Here is a 22,970-nt window from a genome sequence, read left to right on the forward strand (position 1 = left end):
AAGACGGAAGAAAGAGTATATGAAAGGTGTAGTAGTAAAAGGAACAAAAGGGGTTGAAACTATGGGATAGTTCCTCTGACGGCACCAACCACCTACGGGTTTGTTTCAAACTTTGTCTGGGTATTTCCAGTAATCTCTCTCTCACAGTCATTAATATGTAACGCTGTCTGACATTTCGACCGGATCCAGTATGGCCAACTAACTTTCTAGAAGTAATTTGTTATTCATGTAACTGGGCTGCGGAATATTTTGTTTCCATTGTTGTGTATTGAGAGTTCCAGAAAATAAAGGAGGTAAAGTACAAGATTATAAAAGTGCAACAGAAAAAAACCCAACAAAGGGGGAATGGAGGAGGAGTAAAAGGTTAGAAAATGGGTACGGCTAGACGCCGCGCGCAGGGACGCTGCAGACACCTTTCAGTGCGGTTACCTCGTAAATAAAAAGGAAAGGAGAAACGGTTAAGTCTATATCAAAAGGGGCCGGTTTTTGGGTAAATAACCATTTATTTGATTCAATTTATGCAATGTTTAACCTGATAACTTGGCGCTGGAACCCGTAAGTTATTCAGCACCAGGATGAGAATGAAATAAAAGTAAAACTACTGTAAACAATAACTAACAGAATAGAAAGTACAATTTAGGCCGAAGGCAAAACTGTGCAACCTATGAGGTCATTCAGGGCTGAAAGTAATATTGAGAGTAAAAGACTACAAAGGTGTAACAGGAGGAAAACCTTGCAGTTGCACTATAATTGTTAGAAGAGGGTGGAAAGTAAGATGGGAGAGAGAATATGAATGGCGGTACAGTAAAAGGAATGAAGGAAGTTACAGCAAGGGGTCAAAGGGACACTGCTAAGAACCCTAAGTAATGCCTACAGTGCATCGCGCATGAGGCGTACTGACGGCACTTAGCCTCACCCCCCCCCCCCCCCCAACTAAAAATTGTAACTATGAAAATTCCATTACTACACCACCCACTAATTTATTCTAACGATTTTTTATGTTCCAATGAATGCTGTGAATTATATTGTGCATCATCTAGGGCCATTATATAGTGAAGGTTACACTCATATTTAGTCTTACGTCAAATGGTTCTAATGAGAAATAACGGGGAATGAAAATTTATTTAAAATCCCCGATTAAAATTTTCTAACACTTGTAGAATGACGAATACTCCAGACAAAAGCCCCGGGAGAACAAGACATCTCAGTTAATATCACCTTTCCCCATGGAGAGTCCGAGGAACTTGTCTGCCGAAAGTTGATCAAGTCCACAATCTCATCAGAGTTTGTTTGTATGGTGCTTTTACGTTGCATGGAACCAGTGGTTATTCAGCAACGGGACCAACGGCTTTACGTGACTTCGAACCACGTCGAGAGTGAACCTCTATCACCAGAAATACACATCTCTCACTCCTCAATGGGATGGCCGAGAATCGAACCCGAGACCACCGAGGTGGAACGCTAATACCATACCAACCACGCCGCTGAGGCGCTCTGACCCCTAGGTTGACCTCTCAGTGGATCAGACTGAACGGAATGATGTGAAACGCATTCTATACCAAGCAGGTTGAAAGGTTTCTCCATGGCTAACTAAGGATCTTGGCACTGGATAGCAGATACACCAGGCGGTTCGTCTAGCAGTGGTTGATCAAAACGTGGGTGAACTTCTACCTACACTTTAGTACTTGAGCTGGTGTGCCAAAGCATGCCTCCTTCTGGAATGCACTGGGCCAACAGCTCTATGGTGTTGTGTGGCAACTATTCATGTCTGCTTCACCAACTGACATGATGAAAATGATTACTCTGCCTCTTGACGTAACACACAACATTCATGTTGGTCATCAACATTAGTGACCCATTACCCAACCCTGGAAAGTTTGTAAGGCTGGCAGAACTGCTTTTACATACTTCTAAAATGTTGATGTGCAGACAAGGTTGATTGACTGATAGAATATACAATTTAGGCTTAGGGTCCAAGCACTGGAACCTGTAAGGTCATTCAGTGCATGGAAAATGGCAGTAAGAGGGTTGAAAGGTGTAACAGGAGGAAAACCTCGCAGTTGCACTAAGAAACAATTGTTTGGAGAGGGTAGACAGTAAAATGGAAGAAAGAATATGAATGGAGGTACAGTAAAAGGAATGAAAGTAGTTGCAGTTATGGGCCAAAGAACACTGCAAAGAACCTTAAGTAATGCCTACATTGCACCGAATGAAGTGGACTGACGGCACTACCGCCCATCGAGGTGGAGAGGATGGAGAGTAAGATAAGGAGGAGAATATGAAAGAAGGTACAGTAAAAGGAACGAAAGTGGTTGCTGCTAGGGGCTGAAGGCACACTGCAAAAAAAACTCAAGTAATGCTTACAGTGCACCACGAGGTAATCTGTCAGCACTGGGATGTGCAGACAAGGTTTGCCCCCAAAAGCCCTTTAAGTTGTACATCTTATCAATTTGCCCATGAATCTTAGAACATAATGTACTTCTGGGTGTGGGGAGCTGAAAGAGACTCCCACAAGGAGGTTCCTGTCGTCCAGCCACCATAGTACTTTGATTCATTCAGTTTATTAGTCATGAGTTACATATATTTAGAACAATTCATTAGTTTTTCTCTCTTTACCAATTGTAACATTTATATTTTACATTTGAAGCAAGTTTCACTATATCAGAGAATGAATCTTGAAAATTAGGCTATATAAAGCTAATGCTTCAGTGAAAATGGGGAGGGAGAATGATGAAGTACAAGGAGCTACAGGTTAAACTAAAAAACTCCACAGTTGCACCGAGAAATAAGACAAGAGGATGAAGAGAAAAAAGGAACAATGAGGGAATAGAGGTAAAGTAAAAGGTTAAAACATGGGTACAGCTAGAGACCAAAGGGATGCTGCAAATATCCTAACTCTTTCATATCCGCTTAGTTTTGAGCACTGTCCCCCCAGATATCCGAGGTGTCTGGGAGCGCTCGACAGTGCGAAAAAATTATTATTTTGAAAATTCAGCAAAAATATCAATTTTATGCCAACAACGTTCATTTTGCTGGCCTTTTTTTTTCTAAATGTTAGTATTTTAAGGTGGAATAGTCAGGATAAGAGTCCCAGCCCTGTAAATACGAAAAAATGTGTTATTTAACAAAACAAAAAAAAAACAAAAATCTATTTTTTTATATTTTCGTTCCTAACCCAAAAACTATGAGTCACGCAAATGAATTATTTTTTATGAGAAACCCAATAAAATTCCCTAAATATTGACATATAAACGAATGGAAAACGAATAAGTCCAGCCGGTGAAAAAATTGATAGAAAAGAGGATAAGAAACATAGTGATCTGCCCGGCGCATAGCGAGAATTATCGCTAGATTTTTTTTTTTTTAAGAGCCCTATCTCGGTTATTTTTCATTGAAATTCCTTTGTAAATATACTAAAATGTAGAGGAAACGTTGAAGAATAAAGGGAATGTCAAGAAAAATGGCTTTGGATACGGCAACAGTTTCATTTTGACGTTATAAATTGATCGAAACGAAAAAATTTTTTACCGTTGTCAACAATTATTGCTAGAATAACAATTTTTTGAAGAGCCCTATCTCGGTTATTTTTCATAGAAATTACTTTATAAATATACGAAAATGTAGAGGAAAAGTTGAAGAATAAATGGAGAGTTAAGAAAAATGGCTTTGCGGTCACTGAGAGGGAAGTGTAAGTGCGATCAACTGATTTCATTGTGAGAATTTTACTACGCCAGGGATTTGAGCATGCACAGTACAGAAACTACTTTGCTGGCGTATTGATACCCGAGATACACGGTCCAAGGTATGATCTAGCCTATGGAAATCGCTACTTGTCCAAAAATTAAAAAAAAAATGCCCCTACCACACTTACGAAAAATTTCGGTAAATTTTACGTACCACTATGTCAGTTGGATAGATAGGGGATAGAGTATTTTTACGTACTATTACGTCAGTGGGGAGCTGAAAGACACTCCCACAAGGAGGTTCCTGTCGTCCAGCCACCATAGTATTTACTTTGATTCATTAGTTTTTCTCTCTTTACAATTTTACATTTGAAGCAAGTTTCACTATATCAGAGAATGAATCTTGAAAATTAGGCTATATAAAGCTAAAGCTTCAGTGAAAATGGGGAGGGAGAATGAAGAAGTACTGAGAAAACTCCACAGTTGCACCGAGAAATAAGCCAAGAGGATGAAGAGAAAAAAGCAACAATGAGGGAATAGAGGTAAAGTAAAAGGTTAAAACATGGGTACAGCTAGAGACCAAAGGGATGCTGCAAATATCCTAATATGCTTGTGTAATGCCCACAGAGTTCCATTTCCAATACACTGACAGAACTAACTCCCTAACAACAGTCATTACGTATATTAGTAAAATAAGGTAGATTCTTAATTGTAAACTGGAAGAGGATGACTTCCAAAAGTAATTCCTCTTTTTCTTTTGATGCATGATGTTTAGTAAAGGACGAGGTTTTAAGCCACCTCCAAATCCTACGGTATTCCTTTTTCTCGCAACACCAAATGCATTTAGTCTGTAGCTATTTCACTATTTGTTCCAAGCAAGTTATTTTTTTTATGGGGTTTTTACGTTGCGTGGAACCAGTGGTTATTCAGCAACAGGACCAACGGCTTTACGTGACTTCCGAACCACGTTGAGAGTGAACTTCTATTACCAGAAATACACATCTCTCACTCCTCAATGGAATGGCTGAGAATCGAACCTGCGACCACCGAGGTGGGACGTCAACAGATAGTTATTTCAACAAATTGAATTAACTACTAACATTTTCATGTTAGCTCCTTCCCTTATTTTTGGACAAATTTAGGTCATGTTTAAATCTCAACTAAAACCCTTCATGAATTTCTTATCCTTCCTATCAGTCTGAGATCACTTAGCAACTTCAACTGTAATATTAACTTCTGATGCACTATAATCACGAAATCTCATCACTTTCTTCAGAAAGAATGCGGCTATGGAGTTAAGAGCAGTCCTTGTATAGATGCATGTTTGCAGTGCTTTCAAAAGAATATTAACACTGTTCTCTTGTTTGCAAGTAAACAAGCTCTCTCTGAGAATTTCATCCACATTGTTGCTCTTTCACACTCAATACCGGCATCACAGCACACTTACCCCCAAAAAGAAACCTAAGATTCTTCTCAATGGCCTATTGTCTTTCTCTCCAACAGTACTTCTTACACATTTCAAGTCATCTGAAATCCTTTACTGAACTTTCCCAGCAATTAGTAACCGCTGCAACATCACTGATTATACTTGATGGCCAGACATGTGGAGTAATGCCGTATACTATTGTAGAGTCAACTATTATCAGCAACAGTGTTCTCTGGGTAACTGATATCTTTCTTAACTCTTTCTTCAATTCTTTATCTCTACAATAATATTCAGCATTAATGTAAATCATGTGGACACGCAAATTTCAAATGTCCTAATCTATATACTGTAGGAGGTATGGTAAATCATCACTCATAATTTTGTTTAGTTATATTTTTTTAGCATGGATTCACTAGCCAATGGTTTCTCATTATGAAATGTATAAATTAAAACCAATTCATGAAAAAAATTAAAAGTACCAAACTCAATACGCCTTGGATTATGTGCTAAATGATGTTTGATAACCATTTTATGCAAATTACTGTACTGCCAACAAAATAATAAAGCACCCTACATATTCCAAAACAAACATTGTTAACAGTGGTGATTATGCTTAAAATTAAAAATCAAATTCTAATCAGTAGAGAAATAACAATAAAATGAGCATAGAGAAAATCACATTCTGAATCTTTTTTTGTAGCATACGTACTTACCTCAAGATGATCTTTTCAACAAAAAGAAAATTCAGTGATGTAAAATTCTAAGACACTTTCTTTTTGTTTATAAATATCACATAGCCATAAAGCTGAATGCTTGAGAGCATTTCAAAATAACAACACTCACTGCATCACCATTTCTAAATTTTAAAAAATAAAACTGGCTTCAGCTTCCTACTGGGAAGTGCATGTTATCTCCACAAGTCCTGAAAGTGATCCTTGAATGACAAATGGCTCAACTTTGCAAATCCATTTTAAACTCAAGCTTTTCTCTTTAGTAAATGAAAGAACAAGTTCAAGTTTCACATCTCTTCTACGTGCTTTATATAATATATATATATATATAAATATAGGCCTTTTAAAAACCTACCAGATTTCTTAAATAAATTTCCATTTTTCCTGCTTACATACACTATACAATACCGCTTATGTATAATGTATGACAAAATCTATGCCTGCATTGAAACAATGCAAGGTGTTTGGATTTTCGTATTGGATAACATAAAACCTAGTAAAAATAAATAGAAACTACCTGTTTGATCAAAGAGAGATTCTTAAATTGGAAAAATTAAGAATCTGATGTACAGTACAAAAAAAAAAATTACTAATGAATGAATAAAGAAAACAATTTTCTAAACAAGGTGACCAACACTGTTCAATTAAATCACATCCCCTTTCTGCACACATTATATATATACAAAAGTTATAAAAAGTATTTTGTCCTTCAATAACAGGTAAATTTATCAGTGGCAGCTCAAAAAAAAAAAAAACTATGTAAAATATCCTGATTGAAAATTTTGAAACGTTAGCAAGTGTTACCCTTAGCCATTAGTATTAGTCAAGTCCAATATTAACCTATAATCATTTGTGAAAGATGGATCACGTTACTAATTAAAACATCAATGATCAAAATAAATTCAAGCAAACCATGAGAGCTACTCATTATTATAAAAAAACAAATATCTCCACTGCAATGGATGCCACTTCTCTCAAAAGCCACTTCTCTAGACCAATCTCATGTTATATATAAACTATAACCTCTAAATTAAGAGCTGAAATGCTACCCTCAACAGCAGCAGCAACAGTAAGAGTTTAGCTGAATACAGGAGCAGCAACCTCTTCACTCAGCCCCAACATGATCATCATCAATGCAGTCATGCTGAGGACACCTGCTTTGAACTGTGCTGTGCCTGTCTGCCTGTCCTCGATGCAAAGTGTGTGTATTCAGCAGCAACTATGAAGGGTCCCGCTATGAGCAATACCTCAAGTTCTCCCTCAGTTACAACTTGAGGTTATCACTAAGGCATATTACAGAGGAGAGAAGCTAAATGTTTTGTAATTGCTCATTCATGGGACAAGGCTGGGATTTCTTATTCTTTGAAAGCTGATTGAATTTCAAGAAAAAATAAAGCTTCTCACCATGAATGATGAAATGAATGAATGTTCACTTAACAGCAGCTCAGTGGAAATCTGAGCCTCTCTTATTGCTGCCTCTTCAATTCAACTGAAATAATACTACTGGTCCGGAGGGAGGGGTTTCAGTTCCTTGATTTGTTTGATGAGATATGCCTTCTCATCGTTGAATTGCTCGTCTTCCGAGCGGTCGGTATGGAAGCGCGTTAAAAACTCAACAAGCTTGTCCTGGTTTCGCAATAAGATTTCCAGGATGGGCCGTGGCTTGTCTGGGTTAGCTACAAAGACCTTAAACACATGGAAGGCTTCAAACTGTATGTTTCTTGATTTCTCTTTTAGCATAATCATCATTAATTTAAGGTTGTCTGGATTACTAATATACCGCTTCATCACCTGCAATTAAAGTTAAAACTATCAGTAAACAGTCAAACCATTAATAGTTTTTTTCACATGAACTTGAAATAATGCACAAAAAATAACCAACCATGTATATTACAAAATTACAAGTAATTTGTCAAATTCTTGTACAGCAACATGCAATAATTGTAGATAATCATTTAAGCAGGTTACACTACCTGAGGTTTAACATACCACTTCTAAAATTAATATAAAACCAAAAATATCTATAAAAGCATTATACTAGTAATGCTTTAATAAAGTGTAAAATAAATATAGCTGTAACAATGACAACTTTGTTTCCTTTCTTGAAAAGAAAAAAGTAACATTTACTTACAGAAAAGTTGTGTCTGTCTAATAAAAGTTCCCCAAGTAGCTTAAGTGACTGTCTACGTGTCACATAGTTTTCTGAATTGAGGAGGTTCTCATAATGTGAGAATACCCGGTCATAGTTCTGCTCCAAGAACTCGGCGCACAGCATCTTATGTTTGGTCAAGAGTTCCTGAGAAATAAACAGATATTTGGGATTTGTATTCCACTAAATTTAAACCTTTATATCAAGTACATCTGACAACTGGCTACTCCAATGACGTCAGTAGTCAACGACCAGTTGGCATAAAAAAACCATATTTACAGGGATAATTATGCCATATATCACATTGGCAAACATAGATAATGTGCAATTCTTAATACATATGAGACTGTTGTTAGATGATTAATTGAGACAAGACCAAAGGGGCAAGAAGTGAAATAAATACAGAAGGCAATCTACCTCATAAAGATAAAATCCTAATTATGACCTCACCTTAAATGTGGAGAAGGCATCAGAAGCTATGTCGAAAGTAGACACTTCAACATATTTAAAGAAATTATAGAAATCATCACTATTGAGAATGATTCGAGTGAGGGCTTCATATCTGGCACACTCTCTCAACATAGTGCCACAGTGAAGGGCAATATCTTGGTGTTCATACCTGAAAGATAAATAAATTTTAATGTCTACATGACACAAATCAATAAAACAATTTATGGAACTTCCTACCTTGTACAACAAAATCCATTTATTTTACATAAGCCTCCTCTGCTTTCCAGTAGAACTGCCAGACTGGTCATTGTTGCAGTTTTTCATAGCTAAAATCTTTTAGAATATTATCTTCCCTGAATACACAAACCTGCAATATTCTGTATGGATATCCCTTCGGCAAAAGCTGGTCTGGTTGTTGAAGCTTTGTTACAATACAGTAACTAGCTGCAACCAAATGAGAGGGGATAGCCACTTACTTCACTATCAGCATTCAATTTTCACTTCTGTACCACCAACAAGCAATGTGTTGCTTCAAAGTGGGATTATGATGAAAGATTTTCAGTTTATATACCTACATAGCACAAATTTTCTTGAAAATTTCTTACTCCTTCCTATGCGAACATTTCATCTTTTACAGAGACTCACTACTTAAGAAGTATTGTCAAAAGAAAATGAATAGCAATGACCTAATCTGAAAATGCCAGCTAAATGAGCAGTGGAGGGATGATTCCTATAAAGCCAGGCATATGTTGAGGCTGACTAGATTTGGCAATCTTGTAACCTTGCTCTAGGATATGAAAAGAAACTAGGTTTCCTCTCGAATATGAAGGGGAACTTGGTTGGCCGTTTGTGAAAGAAAAACTCAGCGGTATAAATATTATCACAATACGATAAACAAAATGCTTGTTAAAAGGGTGACAAGAGGGAGTTGCATATATAAACTAGAAACTTTATTCACGTCCCATGTCGGAGGAGACTACCACATACTGGGTCGAGATAGGGAAAAAGATCGAATTAAATCTCTAATATTAGAAGAGATTTCAGGGAGCCTCGCCTTAAAAACATATGAAAAGATTGACCTTTTACCCCTAAATACACGAAGACGATAGGCCCTTGTCCTCATGTAAATGAACTAAAAACTGCTATTTTCGGTAAGGAAGGTCTAGAAACTGAATGACACAAGAAGGGAGCGACCATGGTGAGATCCAGATGCTTGGTCGCTCTCACTTTGTTGAAGACTGCCCTCACCAGAGTGATTGGAGAAAAAGCATAGGGTTGAAGGCCCATCCAGTCCTGCAATAGTGTGTTGGTCCTGGCACTCTGAGGAGTCTGATAAGGGGAAAAGATCCGGCACCGAAAATTCAATGGAGTGGCAAATAGATAGACTGTGCAGGCCACTTCTTTCTGAGGCTGTCGAGGACTTCCTGCAAAAGTGTCCATTCCAACCCTTTGACTTCGTTCAGTCACGACAAGGCGACTGCTAAGTCGTGATAACCCAGGAATCAATGTAATCCTCCTTTCTTCCACCCAAAACAGGATTGATGGGGCTTCTTGAGTGAGAAGGTCCAACTGTGTACATCCCTTGTTTCTTAGATATGAGACTGCTGTGGTGTTGTTGACGAAGATCACTACAACCGACTCTAACAGCTGATCCTGAAAATAAAGAAGGCCAAGGAACACTGCTCTTAGTTCCCTCCTATTTATTGACACAGTCCTCTCCTCCTCTGACTAAAGGTCCGAAGCAACTTCAGAGCACAGATGCACGCCCCAACCTTGATCCGAGGTCTAACCAAAACATTAGGTCCGGCGGAACTGAAAGAGGAGACGTCCATGACTTGAGACTGTGAACTTGCATCCATCAACGGAGATCCTTTTGACATTGTGGAGAGGAGGCAACTGTCATGTCCTCACACACGAAATCCCACGACTGGCAGAGGGTCGAATAAAGGGACCTCATTTTGACCCAGAAGAGTCCTCCAAAGAGAGACTGGCTGCATTATGGAGGACAAAAATTCTTTGGCCAGACTTAGATGCTTGTCTACCTGTTTCTGAGAGGGAGAAGCCCTCAATATCTGGGAATTCAAAACAATCCCCAGATAAATCATGATCAGGCAAGGGATTAGATTGGACTTGTCGAAGTTGACTCGAATGCCAAACTCGACACAATGAGACAGAACTATCTCCCTCGACCAGAGAGATTTCCCTAGAGTTGGCCTGAACCAGTAAATCGTCAAAAGTGGAAAGTGGAGGTCTCGAAACAAAAGGGAGCTTGTAACCTACCTTTAGGACCTCCACTACCCAAGCATCCACTGCTCTCTCCTGCCAATCTGACCAATGGCGAGAGAGACAGGCTCCTACTACAGTCTCCGGGCGAGGTAATGACTCCTACTTCTGAAAATTATTACGCACTGACAAGGAAGAAGGACCTCCGCCGAGTGCCAGAGGAGGAAGCCGAGGCATCAGAAGCCAAAGATGATTTACTCGGAAGAAACAAGCCAGGAGGAGGAGGTTGTTGGGCTGGAGCAGAAGGTGCAAGTCTGGCACTAAACTTACTCTTCCATCTTGAAAAAATGGGAGGAAAACCCAAGAAAAAAGCCCGATAAGGGCCCAGTGAGCTTCGGAAGAGGCATCGCCTTGATGTTCTTTCAAAACCTCGGAAAGCACAGACATATCAAAAAGGGAATCGCCAAAAGGAGAAGAGGACAATAAACAATTTCTCTGCATCTCTGAAACAGAAGAAGGTAACTGCAACAAATACGAATTACGCCTTAGAGAAACAAGAAAGGCCTGCATTTAAGTGGCAAGCTCATTCTGATGTACAGAGGCAATCGAAATAGATGAGCAAAATTTTTCAAAAAGAGGAGCATTGGGAGGAACAAACCCCAAGTCCTTAACAAACATAAAAAGACCTTCGAGGACCCATATGTTGAAGGACTGAGTCTCCTACAAGAAGCTCATAACAGACTCCATGGCAATAAAGTCTTCAGGCGAGACTTGAGACCGAAGCCTTGGAAAGCAAAGGTTAACCCAAAAGTTGGACAAAATCAGGATTTGGTTTGAGGGGTCGAGAGAATGAAGTATTATCCGCTACCTGATAAACACCTCTCTGGTGTCGTAGAAGGGAGAGAGCTGCTTCTTCCCTTCCCCGATCACCTTCGAAAGTTTAATGGCGACATCCGCCCTCACCCTCACGAACCTCTGAGCAAAGGGAAAACTTAAAAATTCCCACAAATGGAAAGGACTGTCAAGAAAAACCCACTTTTTTTATACAGTGAGGCAAAAGCTGCTTCTGCTCTTTAGGCCTCGCCTGAGGAAGAAAACTCGAAACTAAATCAAAAAGTTTCCTGAACTCAATGTCATGACGGCCATTCAACAAAACACTGGTATCACATGAATCCACTTCATCATCATCATCGTCAGAACCTAACTGTGAAACTTCCCCCAAAGTAACATCGTGACGACTAAAGTCAAACTCAGTCTTTTTGGCCACTAAGGCATTGGCCGCCCAATTGCCACAGTTCTCTAAATACACCATGACAGTGATGAAGAAATGTCTGATGTTTTTTATACTAACTAAATATAACTAAATACAGGCAGTCCCCGGGTTACGACGGGTTCTGCTTACGACGTTCCGAGGTTAAGGCGCTTTTCAATTATATTCATCAGAAATTATTTCCAGGGTTACGACGCATGTTCCAGGGTTATGACACCTGCAACACTGATCTGGCAGAAGAAATATGACACCAAAAATGCAAAATAATCAATATTTCAAGTTTTTTTTGGATGAAAAATACAATAAGAATGCAGTTTACATAGTTTTCAATGCACCCAAAGCATTAAAAGTAAGGTTTTCTTAGGATTTTTTTACAATGTTCCCGCTTCCGTTTTTCGGCTTACAACGCGTCTCAAGAACGGAACCCCGTCGTAACCCGGGGACTGCCTTATATGGTAATTACTCTGTTTCATAATAAAAACTTCATATGTTTAAGAACGACTAAGTTTTTGATGGGAAAATGAATGTTATTAAAAGTTTTCCTGAGATTTGACAACACCTCTGTACTGGGTTAGTTCTCCGTTGCCACCTCAGCCCAACAAGGTCATTCCGTGTCAAGGAACTACCTTGTAAACATCTCCCGCTTCTCGCTGCCCCCGCCAGCACAGTCAGACTAAGGAAATAATTTATAAAGAATTTATAAAGTTAATCAGTAATTTTAGATGAAAAGACCAAAGTAAGCAAAAGGACAGTTATAAGGATTTGCTCCAAACCAAATCAAGAATTGTGGTCAGAGGCTGAACACAAGAAAAGAGAGAGAGAGAGAGAGAGAGAGAGAGAGAGAGAGAGAGAGAGAGAGAGAGAGAGAGAGAGAGAGAGAGGTACCTACCTTGGGAGAAGTGGCAACGGTGTGGAAAATCCAGGGTAAACAAGGCCAATGCCTTAGTGGCTCAAAAAGGCTGAGTTTGACAACAGCTGTCTTAGGTTAACACTAATACCCCTCCCCACTTCTCTTAATTAAGTGCCCTTTGGTACTGTTACGGGACTAACAGGGGACACAATGGGTAAAGAATTGTCAGGCACCTGCCCGGACCAGATCCCCCCTTAAGTCTTTGCCATGACCAGGTTCACAAACCGGGTATGTCGCACCATTACCCAGGGGGCTGTTGACAGCTACCCGATGAGAAGCTGAAAATTAATCTAAAAGATTGTTAGACATCCTAGTAAAAACTGCTTCAAAATTTTCTGACAGCTTGTTAAAGCTTGGCTGAAATATGTCTATCTAAAATAAGGTGTAATGTTTCAAATTTCGTTCCAATTCCAAATAGTTTCCATCACCAAAAATTTTGAGTCAAATTCAGAAACGACTTCATTAGTTACCAGTTGTACAGGTGGCAAAACATCAATTAATTCAGAATCTGAATCACAATACCGAAAACAAAGAAACAGAACCATGAGCACACAAGTGTCAAGGAAATCATTAGATGGAGGTTCAGCTAACAATTTCTTTTTCTCCTTAGACAATCCTTTACACTGCATCTTTGATGCTTAACATACACCATAATTTCTTCGTCAGACCAAGATGGATGGATGGATGTATGAGTTTTAGGGCAAAAGCCCAGGCACTGGGACCAAAGAAGCCATTCAGCGCTGTAATGGAAAGTAAATAAATTACATTATAAATGAGTTAATAAGTGTATGAAGAAAATGGTTCATATATAAATTACCATATGAGAAATGAATGAAGAAAATGCTCAATAAATAGATATATATATCTATGATATGATAGATAAAAAATAATCAAATGTTATTAAAAATGTTTATAGACTTTAAAAAGGAGATGAGAGCAGAAATATCTGCTTCATCTCCCAAAATATCACAAAGGGATTTACCCTTAAGATATCTCCCTCTCTGGTTAAAATATCTGGGGCAAGCAACCAGAATGTGCTCCACTGTTAGCATCTCGCCGCCGCAAGCACACACTGGGAGGCTGCCACCTTCTAAAATAAACTGATGGGTCAAATAAGTGTGTCCAATCCTCAGTCTGCTTAAAACTATTTCGTGCTCCAAGAATTTTCCCCTAATCTCTTCCTCAGGACAGTCTTTTTTCTTATATGCTTTTTTGCATACGGATGCTTCTGGAATAAGCCATGGAGGATACACAGGATGTTTTACTTCCATGACTTTCTGGGATTTAAGATGATTACCCCTAACATCTTCATTTAGTCTAACTTGGAATGGTCTAGATGCTCTTATACCAGAAAAGACCTGTGAGTCTGCTTCCCTCAGCACCTGGAAGGAGGGATTTTTGGGAGCACTTTTAATTCTAGCCATGTACCTTAATCCTAGTTCTTGCCTTCTCAGATCAAGGGAAAGTTGGTTAGTATCAACATATATGCTTTCAACAGGCAAAGTTCTAAAAGCCCCTGAGCATATTCTCAGCCCCATATTGTATAGAACGTCCAGTTCCTTCAGCCTGGTTTTACAAGCCGAGGAATTAATCTGACAGCCATAGTCTAGCTTGGATCTACACGAGTCATGCTTAAAAAATCACAGTAGATGCATGAGACTTCATAAATAAGCGAATCCCACGGGAAAATGATAGTCAGAAATCCAAGCGCTTTTGTCTTTACTCAGACATTGTCAAGGAGCTAATGAAGAACAATTGGAGAGAATGGTCTCAGGTACAAAACAAAATCAAGAATACCAGATGGTTAATCAACTAACATTGCCTCTTTTGTTCATTACTACTCCAATCACCATCAAAATGTTAAATTCTGTTTTTTCTGGGATGTTCTTAAGGGCTTTGCGTGTCTGTAGCCCGCAGTTTATTGACGCTAAAATTAAAACAATTTATGATATTGCATTGAAACTTAAATACCCAAGGACTTTTGTAGATGTGGCATGGAAAAAGAGCTAGACAAAATTTTTATTCAACTAATGACAAACTTGAATTTAGTAAGCATAACATTCTAAAATTACCCTATGATGAAAGGTTTTTTGATATTCCTAGAATTTTAAAGCTTTTTTAACATAAATGTTTTCAGTAATATTAATGTCAAGAGTTTAGTACCAAAAATTCTCCTGAAGATCTTCAAGGCTCCATATATGAAATTCCTTGCAAAAAGTGTGATAAAGTCTATTACGGACAGACCGGTAAATCTCTTTCACAACGTCTCAAACAGCAGCAATATTCTGTGAGAACTGGGCAAATATCGAATGCATTATTCGTACATATGAGAGATTTAGACCATCCTATTAACTGGAGTCAAGCAAGAGCCTTAATCCCATGTAATGACACAGTTAAAAGGAATATCATTGAATCTTGTTTCATCAAGTAAAATAGAAATGTTCTAAATTTAAGTCTTGGTTTATCTAAACTTGATGCTTTCATAATGAAAAAAGTTGTAGATAAATATGAGCAACAAAATTAATATATTCAGTTTTTACATGTTTTGGACTGCAAAGATACTTTGTAATTTCGGTTAGGGTCAAATTTGTTTAGGTTTGTGACCGTGTAAAACCGATAATCATGGATTATCACTTTTAATTTTTACCCTTTTGACAATTAACCATCTGATATTCTTGATCTTGTTTTGTACCTGACACCTTTCTCTCCAATTGTACTTCATTAGCTCCTTGACAATGTCTGTGTAAAGACGAAAGCGCTTGGACTTCTGACTATCATTTTCCTGTGGGATTCGCTTATTAACAACGCATCATATAGTCTCAGCAGGGATTTTTTATCAGCTCCCCAACTAAATCCAGAAACAACCTTTAAAATATTCAGAGATTGTTTAAGGGGGCCGGCCGGCTAATGCCCTTTTTTAAGGACAGGACTGATATTCATACCACTTAATAAGGTGACTTGGGACATCTCCAAACCGCATATGATTTTTGCCTCTGACCTTCGGTTTTGTGACACCAGGGCGATTTATCCCGAAAATAACCATTTTTCAAATTCTATCTCCTCCCTTGATATTTAATATTAAGACCTGGGATTACTACCATATATAGACCTGATGTAGACCTCCAATGGAAGGAAGAGTTTTTTTTCTAAAAGTCATTTTTTTGCTAGATATGAATTTTTCAATATGGTAAAAAAATCAACCCTATAAATCAGGAGAAAAAAATTTATAAAAAAAATACGAAACAAAAATTGGAAAAAAGGGCTCTATTTGATTGTTCTATAATGTCTTTCTGAGTTATATACCAAATTCCAATGTTTTAGCTTTAAAACTAAGTGAGAAGATAGATTTTGAAGGTCAATAAGTATAGTTTTGAGATACGGGCGTTAAGTTTTCCTTCGTATTTCTATATAGACAATGTTAATAAATAATGATTATTATGAATGTATATTTCTTTTTTGTGTATTAATAAACCAAAACTATTTTATTTATCATAATTTAATCATAAATGATGATCCCTTTGCTCATATATCGCAGCCTGGGGCACTGCTTGAGGCAAGATGGGGCACTCCTCCCTACGCAATTCTCATTCTCTCTTCACTTCACTAACTCGGCTTTATTACACCGAATTTTCTTCTTCTGTATGTTAGCGAGATGTTTTCCTTGTATTTTCCTTTTTGGCATGATGAAATTCTTGCCCGAAACAAAGATAAACAAACGTAAAATGGACGTAAAATGGAAGAGAATGTCAAGAGGTGAAACTCAAAGGCGTACTCTTTTTTTACAAAGACAATTTAATAAATCATGATTATTATGAATTTCATATTCCATTTTGGGTATTGAAAAACCAAAACTTTGTTATTTATCATAAATGAAGATCTCTTTGCTCAAAGATCGTAGCCTTGGGCATAGTGTGACGTGTGCTGTCAAGCAAGACGGGGGCGTTACTAAGCAACCCTCCCCTCTCTCTTCACTAACTACGCATATATTATGATATCTGTAATAATACTTGAGCGATTTTTTTTCTTCGTCTGTATGTTAGCGAGATGTTTTCTTTGTCTTTTTCCTCATGGCATGATGAAATTCTTGCCGAAACTACATAAAAACACGTTAAAGCGGGGCGAATGGCAGAGGTGAAATGGAACGTGTAGACTACTTGAAGTCTGTGATCGCACTAAATCAGGACTGGAAACTTGGTAGCTGAGCCTGAAGTCTCCTTCTAGACTCGGGGAATGTCTACAGATGCCATGCCATCTCCCAATTTCTTTGACAATAATTATCAAAATTTACGATAATAGAAGAAATATTGCATTTTCTTGTACGGATCAATGTTTTAGGCTTATTGAGTTACGATAACTAATTACCCTGTAACTACGAAAGTAAGAGGAATTTTGACGAAATATTTCGTATACGTATTCTCAATTGCCATATGAAGCTCCATGAATTTTTTCATGACTTTGCATTTTTCGCCCTATACCACCATATATAGGGGTTCCGGCTGGCCCCCTTAACCTTAATCTTTAAGATATTTATGTGGTTGACCCATGTCAATTTTTGGTCAATGGTCATTCCCAAAAATTTCACTTCATTTTCTTAAGGAATGATAGATCCTTTTAAACTAAGTGTGGGAACCTCTTCCACACGCTGGCACCTAGTAAATCTTACAGAAACTGTTTTAGAGGAGGAGAATTTAAAACCATTCTCATCAGCCCACTTTGTAATAGCATTAACAGACCTTTGCAGATGTTTACATACTGACAAGGCATCATATCTTGTGCAGTATATTGCTAGGTCATCAACAAAAAGCAAGCATTTAAAAGGTGATGATATTTGTTGGACTATAGTTTATTGCCACTGAAAAAAGTGTTACACTTAAAATGCTTCCTTGTGGAACACCCTCCTCCTGCACAAAAGGTTGGGAGAGAGTGTTGCCCACTCTAACCTTAAAAAATCTCTCTGTTAAAAAGGAATATACAAATGTAATCATTCTTCCACATATGCCCATCTTGTGCAATTGTTTTATGATGCCAATTCTCCAAGTAGTGTCATATGCTTTCTCAAGGTCGAAAAATACGCCAACAGTCTGACATTGTCCTTGCTGGATTTGATTGGTCATCCTCAGCAAGGGATCAAGGGTGGAACAATTTTTCCTGAAACCAAATTGAAATGGAGATATTAGTCCTCAAGTTTCCAGGTGCCAAACTAATCTGGTGTTTATCATTTTTTCGATCAGCTTACACACACAGCTGGTAAGAGCTATTGGTCTATAGCTGGTGGCTTGGGAAGCGTCTTTATTAGGATTTTTTATGGGAACAATTATGGATACTTTCCAGTCCTTGGGCAAGATTCCAGTTTCCCATATTTTGTTTATAATCTTGAGTAGATACTTTTTGGTATCATCTAGGTGTTTAAGCATTTCATATAAAACTGAATCATCCCCCTGGAGCTGTTGATTCAGTTGAAGAGAGTGCCTCCTGAAATTCTCTTATGAAAATTTGTGATTGTATGGTTCAGATTTTCCAGATTCAAATTTCAGAGTCATTTCGCCATTCCAAATTCTTTGAAATTCTAGAGAATAATTGTCAGGGCTGGAAACTTGAAAAAAGTGTTTTCCCAGCTCATTGGCAACTTCAGTGGGCTCTGTGATCAGTGTTATTGACTTTTAATGAGGGTAATGGTGATGCAACAAATTTTCCACTTAGTTTCCTGATTTTGCGCCACACCACTCTCAATGGAGTTCTGGAATTGATTCCATTGATATAGTGAAGCCAACTTTCTCTTTTGGTTTTCTTATAAAAGCACTGCTGCTTGGCTAACGCACGATTATAGATTAATTTAGACTGAGGGGAGCCACTAGTTTTGTATCGTCGGTAGCACTTCCTAGTGACTTTCCTCAGAATACCACGTCTTATTCCACCAGGGAACTGCAGGTCTACGAGGTTTACCTTTTGTCTTGGGAATCAAGCCCTCAGCACTCTTCAGTGGATTCAATGAAATAGTCATAGGCATCCAGGTGAGAATGAAATGACTTAAAACTCCCTATCTAGATTGACTCCTTTACTGAACTTGTCCCAGTCAGCATCCTCTACCTTCCACTTAGGTAATGTTTCAGATGGAGCATTTACAACAATTTCAGATGGATCGGGTAATGATCACTTCCATTCAAATCTTCATTAACAGACCAGTTAAAGTCAAGGTGGATATTTGTTGAGGTAATACTAAGGTCCAGTGCAGAGAAATGATTATTATGAATGCTGTGGAAGGTCGTTGACCCATTGTTATATAGGGCAACATCATTCATGTCAATAAGGTCCTCGATTATTTTCCCTTTGCTGTCTAAACACAGACTTCCCCAAAGGGGGTTGTGGGCATTAAAATCTCCTAATAAGAGAAAAGGAGTGGGAAGTTGGTTAATCAAGGACTGAATATCTCCAATGTTAAAAGTAAGGTCTGGTGGGAGGTGTAATGAACAAACCGTTATCCTTTTGTCTAATATGACTGAGACAGCAACAGCTTGTAGAGTTGTATTTAACTGTATTGTGGAGTGCTGCAGAGATTTATTAACATTAATTGCAGCACCTCCATGGGCACGATTACCAATTGGGGGAAAAGTTAAAAATAGCATAATCAAGTCCAGGATTATAAGGAGTTACCTAACATAAGTCTCCTGCAGGCATACAATCCCTGGATTGAATTCATGCATTAAAACTTTAAAGTCTTCAGTCCGGGCTCTGAGACCCTTACAGTTCCACTGAAGGACATCGAACTTGAATGTTAAGGTGGTAATGTACTACTTCCCACTCTTTGGAGGGGAAGTACAGTACTGATCCTAGGGTGGAGAGGAAAATTCTCCTTAATAAGAGATCAGAGATCAGGGTTCTTGGTCGACAAACAGATTTCTGAATTAGAGGCTGATGCTTAGGATTTTTACTGTGATTATGTGCATCACTACTGCTATTAGTCTTGGGGCGGCAAGACTGATGAGAACTCGCATGTCTTTGAACTGGATCTGCTTTCGGAACTATCTTCCTTGGCGGAGAGATCTCTTCCAGAACACTGTACCCATTTGAAGTTTTTATGATAAAACTTTCATTATTTGGGGACGTGTTTCTTATACGCTTCCTGGTGGGTGCAGCTTTAGTTTTATCATGTTTCTTAGCAACTGTGATAATTGATGGATCCGAGCTAGATCTCTCTAGTTTGGACCACTCCTTTGGTTGCTTCTTGGTGATATTATTATTTGTGGACATTTGCAAACTTTGCTTAGGGGCTGAATTTGCAACCGTTACATTTGTATGGGGCTGAATTTGCAACCGTTACATTTGTATCAACTTGAGAGGATAAATTGTCCATGCTTTTGGAAGAACAATTTTTAGCATTGGGCTTCAAAGCACTTGCTGACATAAGTTTCCGATTATTATTTCCTGTGCAAGTAGAAACAGGTTTCCGATGCTTACTGTTAGATTCTATTACTGGTGGCCTCTCATTGCTAGAACTCTTCATCAACTTTATTACAGAAGCAAAGTAGAGTTGGCACTCTTGTTAGCCCCCATTACCACACGCTTTGCTGCACTGATGCCGAGATGTTCATTATCTGCCACTGCCAACACATCTTGCTCAAACCTGTATCTGAGGCAAGTCCTAGTGTTTGGAGAGTGATCACCCTTGCACTGGAAACAATAACAGGCTGCTTCACACTTGTCCAAATTGTCATGCTCGGCTGAGCACACAGAACATCTCTTATTGTCTCCAAATGAGTCTTGAATGTGGCCATATTCGAAACATTTGTGACATTGTTTAGGGTTTCTTTTATATTTTTTTGACTTGCATCCTCTCATGGCCAACATTGATGGTATCAGGCAAGTAATTGGAGGAGAAAGTTAAAAGCATAGCTGCATCCCCTCCGAATTTTTTTACAAGAGATACACAAGGAGGGCACCTTAGGAGAATCTCCTCCTCATTAAAAACATGCAAGTCTCTGGAATAAACTACCCCTTTCAGTGTGTTAAAGAATCTGTGCGATGTTACAGCCTCAATATTTCCCCTTTTTTGGGGGGTTTAAACTTTGATAATAAAATAGCTTGCATCTCATTGCTTGCTTTTATGAGTAAGTTCTTTCCCAATCGTTTCAGATTACCAATAGGAATAGAACCCACTTTGTTCTCAATACATTCTGCAGCTTTAATGAAATTTTCCCTTCCCTCTTTATAACTGGCAACATGCCATATAGGGGGAGGAAGCATCCTGGTATATGTTGCTGGTCCACATTCTTAGTTCTTAGGAACAAAATCGAATGGCTCATCTTTCAAATTCCTCACTGAAAACACCTTGGTGCTTAAAACAGAGTCAATTAGAATGTGGCCATTTAATTTTATTTGTGCCTCACTAGCTTCTTGGGGAGAGGAAAATCTTATGTATGCAGAAAAAGACTGCTTGTCTTTTTCTAGAAGCATTTTAATCCTCTCCACCTTACCAAACTGTTTTGCAACACTGTGCAAGCACTCACAGTCCAACAAAACGCTTGCATTACTGCAATAAAGCACTATTATTCATGTCAAATCCACCAGTTTTAATAGCACCCTGGTGTCTTGGTACATGGTTCTGTGTGATAGCTGAGCTCATATCCTTGTCCATGCGTGAAGTTGTCGCCAGTGCCATTAAGTCGTCAGATCCAGGGGAGGGCAAACATTGGTCGATATCCATAAACTCAAATATATTTGTAGACTGCTTGGTTATATCAAGAAGGTATCGTGGGTCAGTCAGGTATTCAAATTCTCCACCAATGGCACAAGTGAGAGTAGACTCCCAATGGTCCACCCCATACCCTACCCTTACGGGATAGCACCAATACGCTTGCAGTGGGGCAGGATAAGCCTATCCGCCTGCTGGGAGTTCTGCCCACACTAATGAGGACCGACTCCTCACTCCAAACGTACGGGTGGGCTTCCGGACAAAAGCCAGGAGTCCCATCCCAAACACCAGCCCCCCCCCCCCCCCCCCCCCCCCCCCCCCCCCCCATGGATTCCGATGGGCTGATGTTTGGAGATGGTTGCGCCCTCAAGGTAGCAATGGGAGGGTCCCATCATTACCTCTTGGGTCCAAACCATATCAGGTGGCGACTCAACCACCACAACTCCCACAATTAGCTTCGAATGCAAACCCCTTCCAAAACATGATCCCTTCTCAGACTCACCTAAGCAGTAAAATTCAACAAAGAGTGGAAAATTCCACATAATTAATCTGAAATGCTAGTAAAATATTATGTGAAGGAGAAGGATGTAGTAAGAATGAAAAAATTGCAGAAATAAGGAAAATGTCTGACTAATTTAGTTGGATCAGCAGCTGGGCCTCAACGACCAGTGAGAAAGCAACCCCACCAGGCATCAGGGCTCAGCTGCTGGTCTCTAAGCCCCCTACCCACGCCAAGGGGTCAGCATCCAGGGGGCGTCACACCAAGACTTACATAATTTGCAATGAGAAATCAGATCACAAACCTGTTAACAACAAGAGTTGGAAATGTCATGGGGGGTCATACTCCCTGCTACTCATCCTTGTCCCACAAACCTGGCAATTCCTGATTTTGCTAGCAGAAGGAAGCCAAACTATCTTGGCTATCCATTGAATAGGTCACTGAGTAAAGTCAGGTCGCGCAAAAGTTCGTCAAAATAAAATATAATCAACAATGAAAAAATAAAGTTTGCACTAATTTCGTGGATTTCATAACGATAAATAATATAAAGCTGCATCAACAAATAACGATAGCTTTGACAGCACAAAAGGTTTCGGAAATTTATAGAGCGGCTGTGATGTAAACAACACGGGCGCTTGTTAACAATTGATTTTCAAGGGAAGGTTTTGTAACTGTTAAACGGCAGTGTTGCCAACTGGCGGACAGACTAGAAGGTAACAGGTTTGCCACTGTGGTAAATTTTGGCGTGGTTTTTGGGGATTTAAGGTTAGACAAATTAAATTAAGGTAATGTTTAATGATATATATAAAAACACTTACTATTGTTTAAGGGGGCCGGCCGGCTAATGCCATTCTTTAAGGACAGGACTTTGATATTCATACCACTTAATAAGGTGACTTGAGACATCTCCAAACCGCATATGATTTTCGCCTCTGACCTT

At 38.8% G+C, this 22,970-nt stretch overlaps 1 protein-coding gene across 5 annotated transcripts in view; it reads right to left on the reverse strand.

Moving 5' to 3' along the window:
* Positions 1-5,484: 5,484 nt before the first annotated feature.
* LOC135205481 (protein Mo25-like) overlaps positions 5,485-22,970 on the reverse strand; it is a 49,245-nt gene continuing 31,759 nt past the window's right edge. For all 5 annotated transcript variants that reach the window (XM_064236193.1, XM_064236191.1, XM_064236190.1 and 2 more), the window contains exons 5-7: positions 8,440-8,608; positions 7,972-8,136; positions 5,485-7,631 (exon numbers count right to left, since the gene is read on the reverse strand). In XM_064236193.1, the coding sequence (XP_064092263.1) occupies positions 7,341-7,631; positions 7,972-8,136; positions 8,440-8,608 (625 nt within the window). In that variant the 3' untranslated portion in view covers positions 5,485-7,340. The remainder of the gene's footprint in view (positions 7,632-7,971; positions 8,137-8,439; positions 8,609-22,970) is intronic.

The sequence above is a fragment of the Macrobrachium nipponense genome, chromosome 24 (assembly GCF_015104395.2).
Source record: "Macrobrachium nipponense isolate FS-2020 chromosome 24, ASM1510439v2, whole genome shotgun sequence".
NCBI lineage: Eukaryota > Metazoa > Arthropoda > Malacostraca > Decapoda > Palaemonidae > Macrobrachium > Macrobrachium nipponense.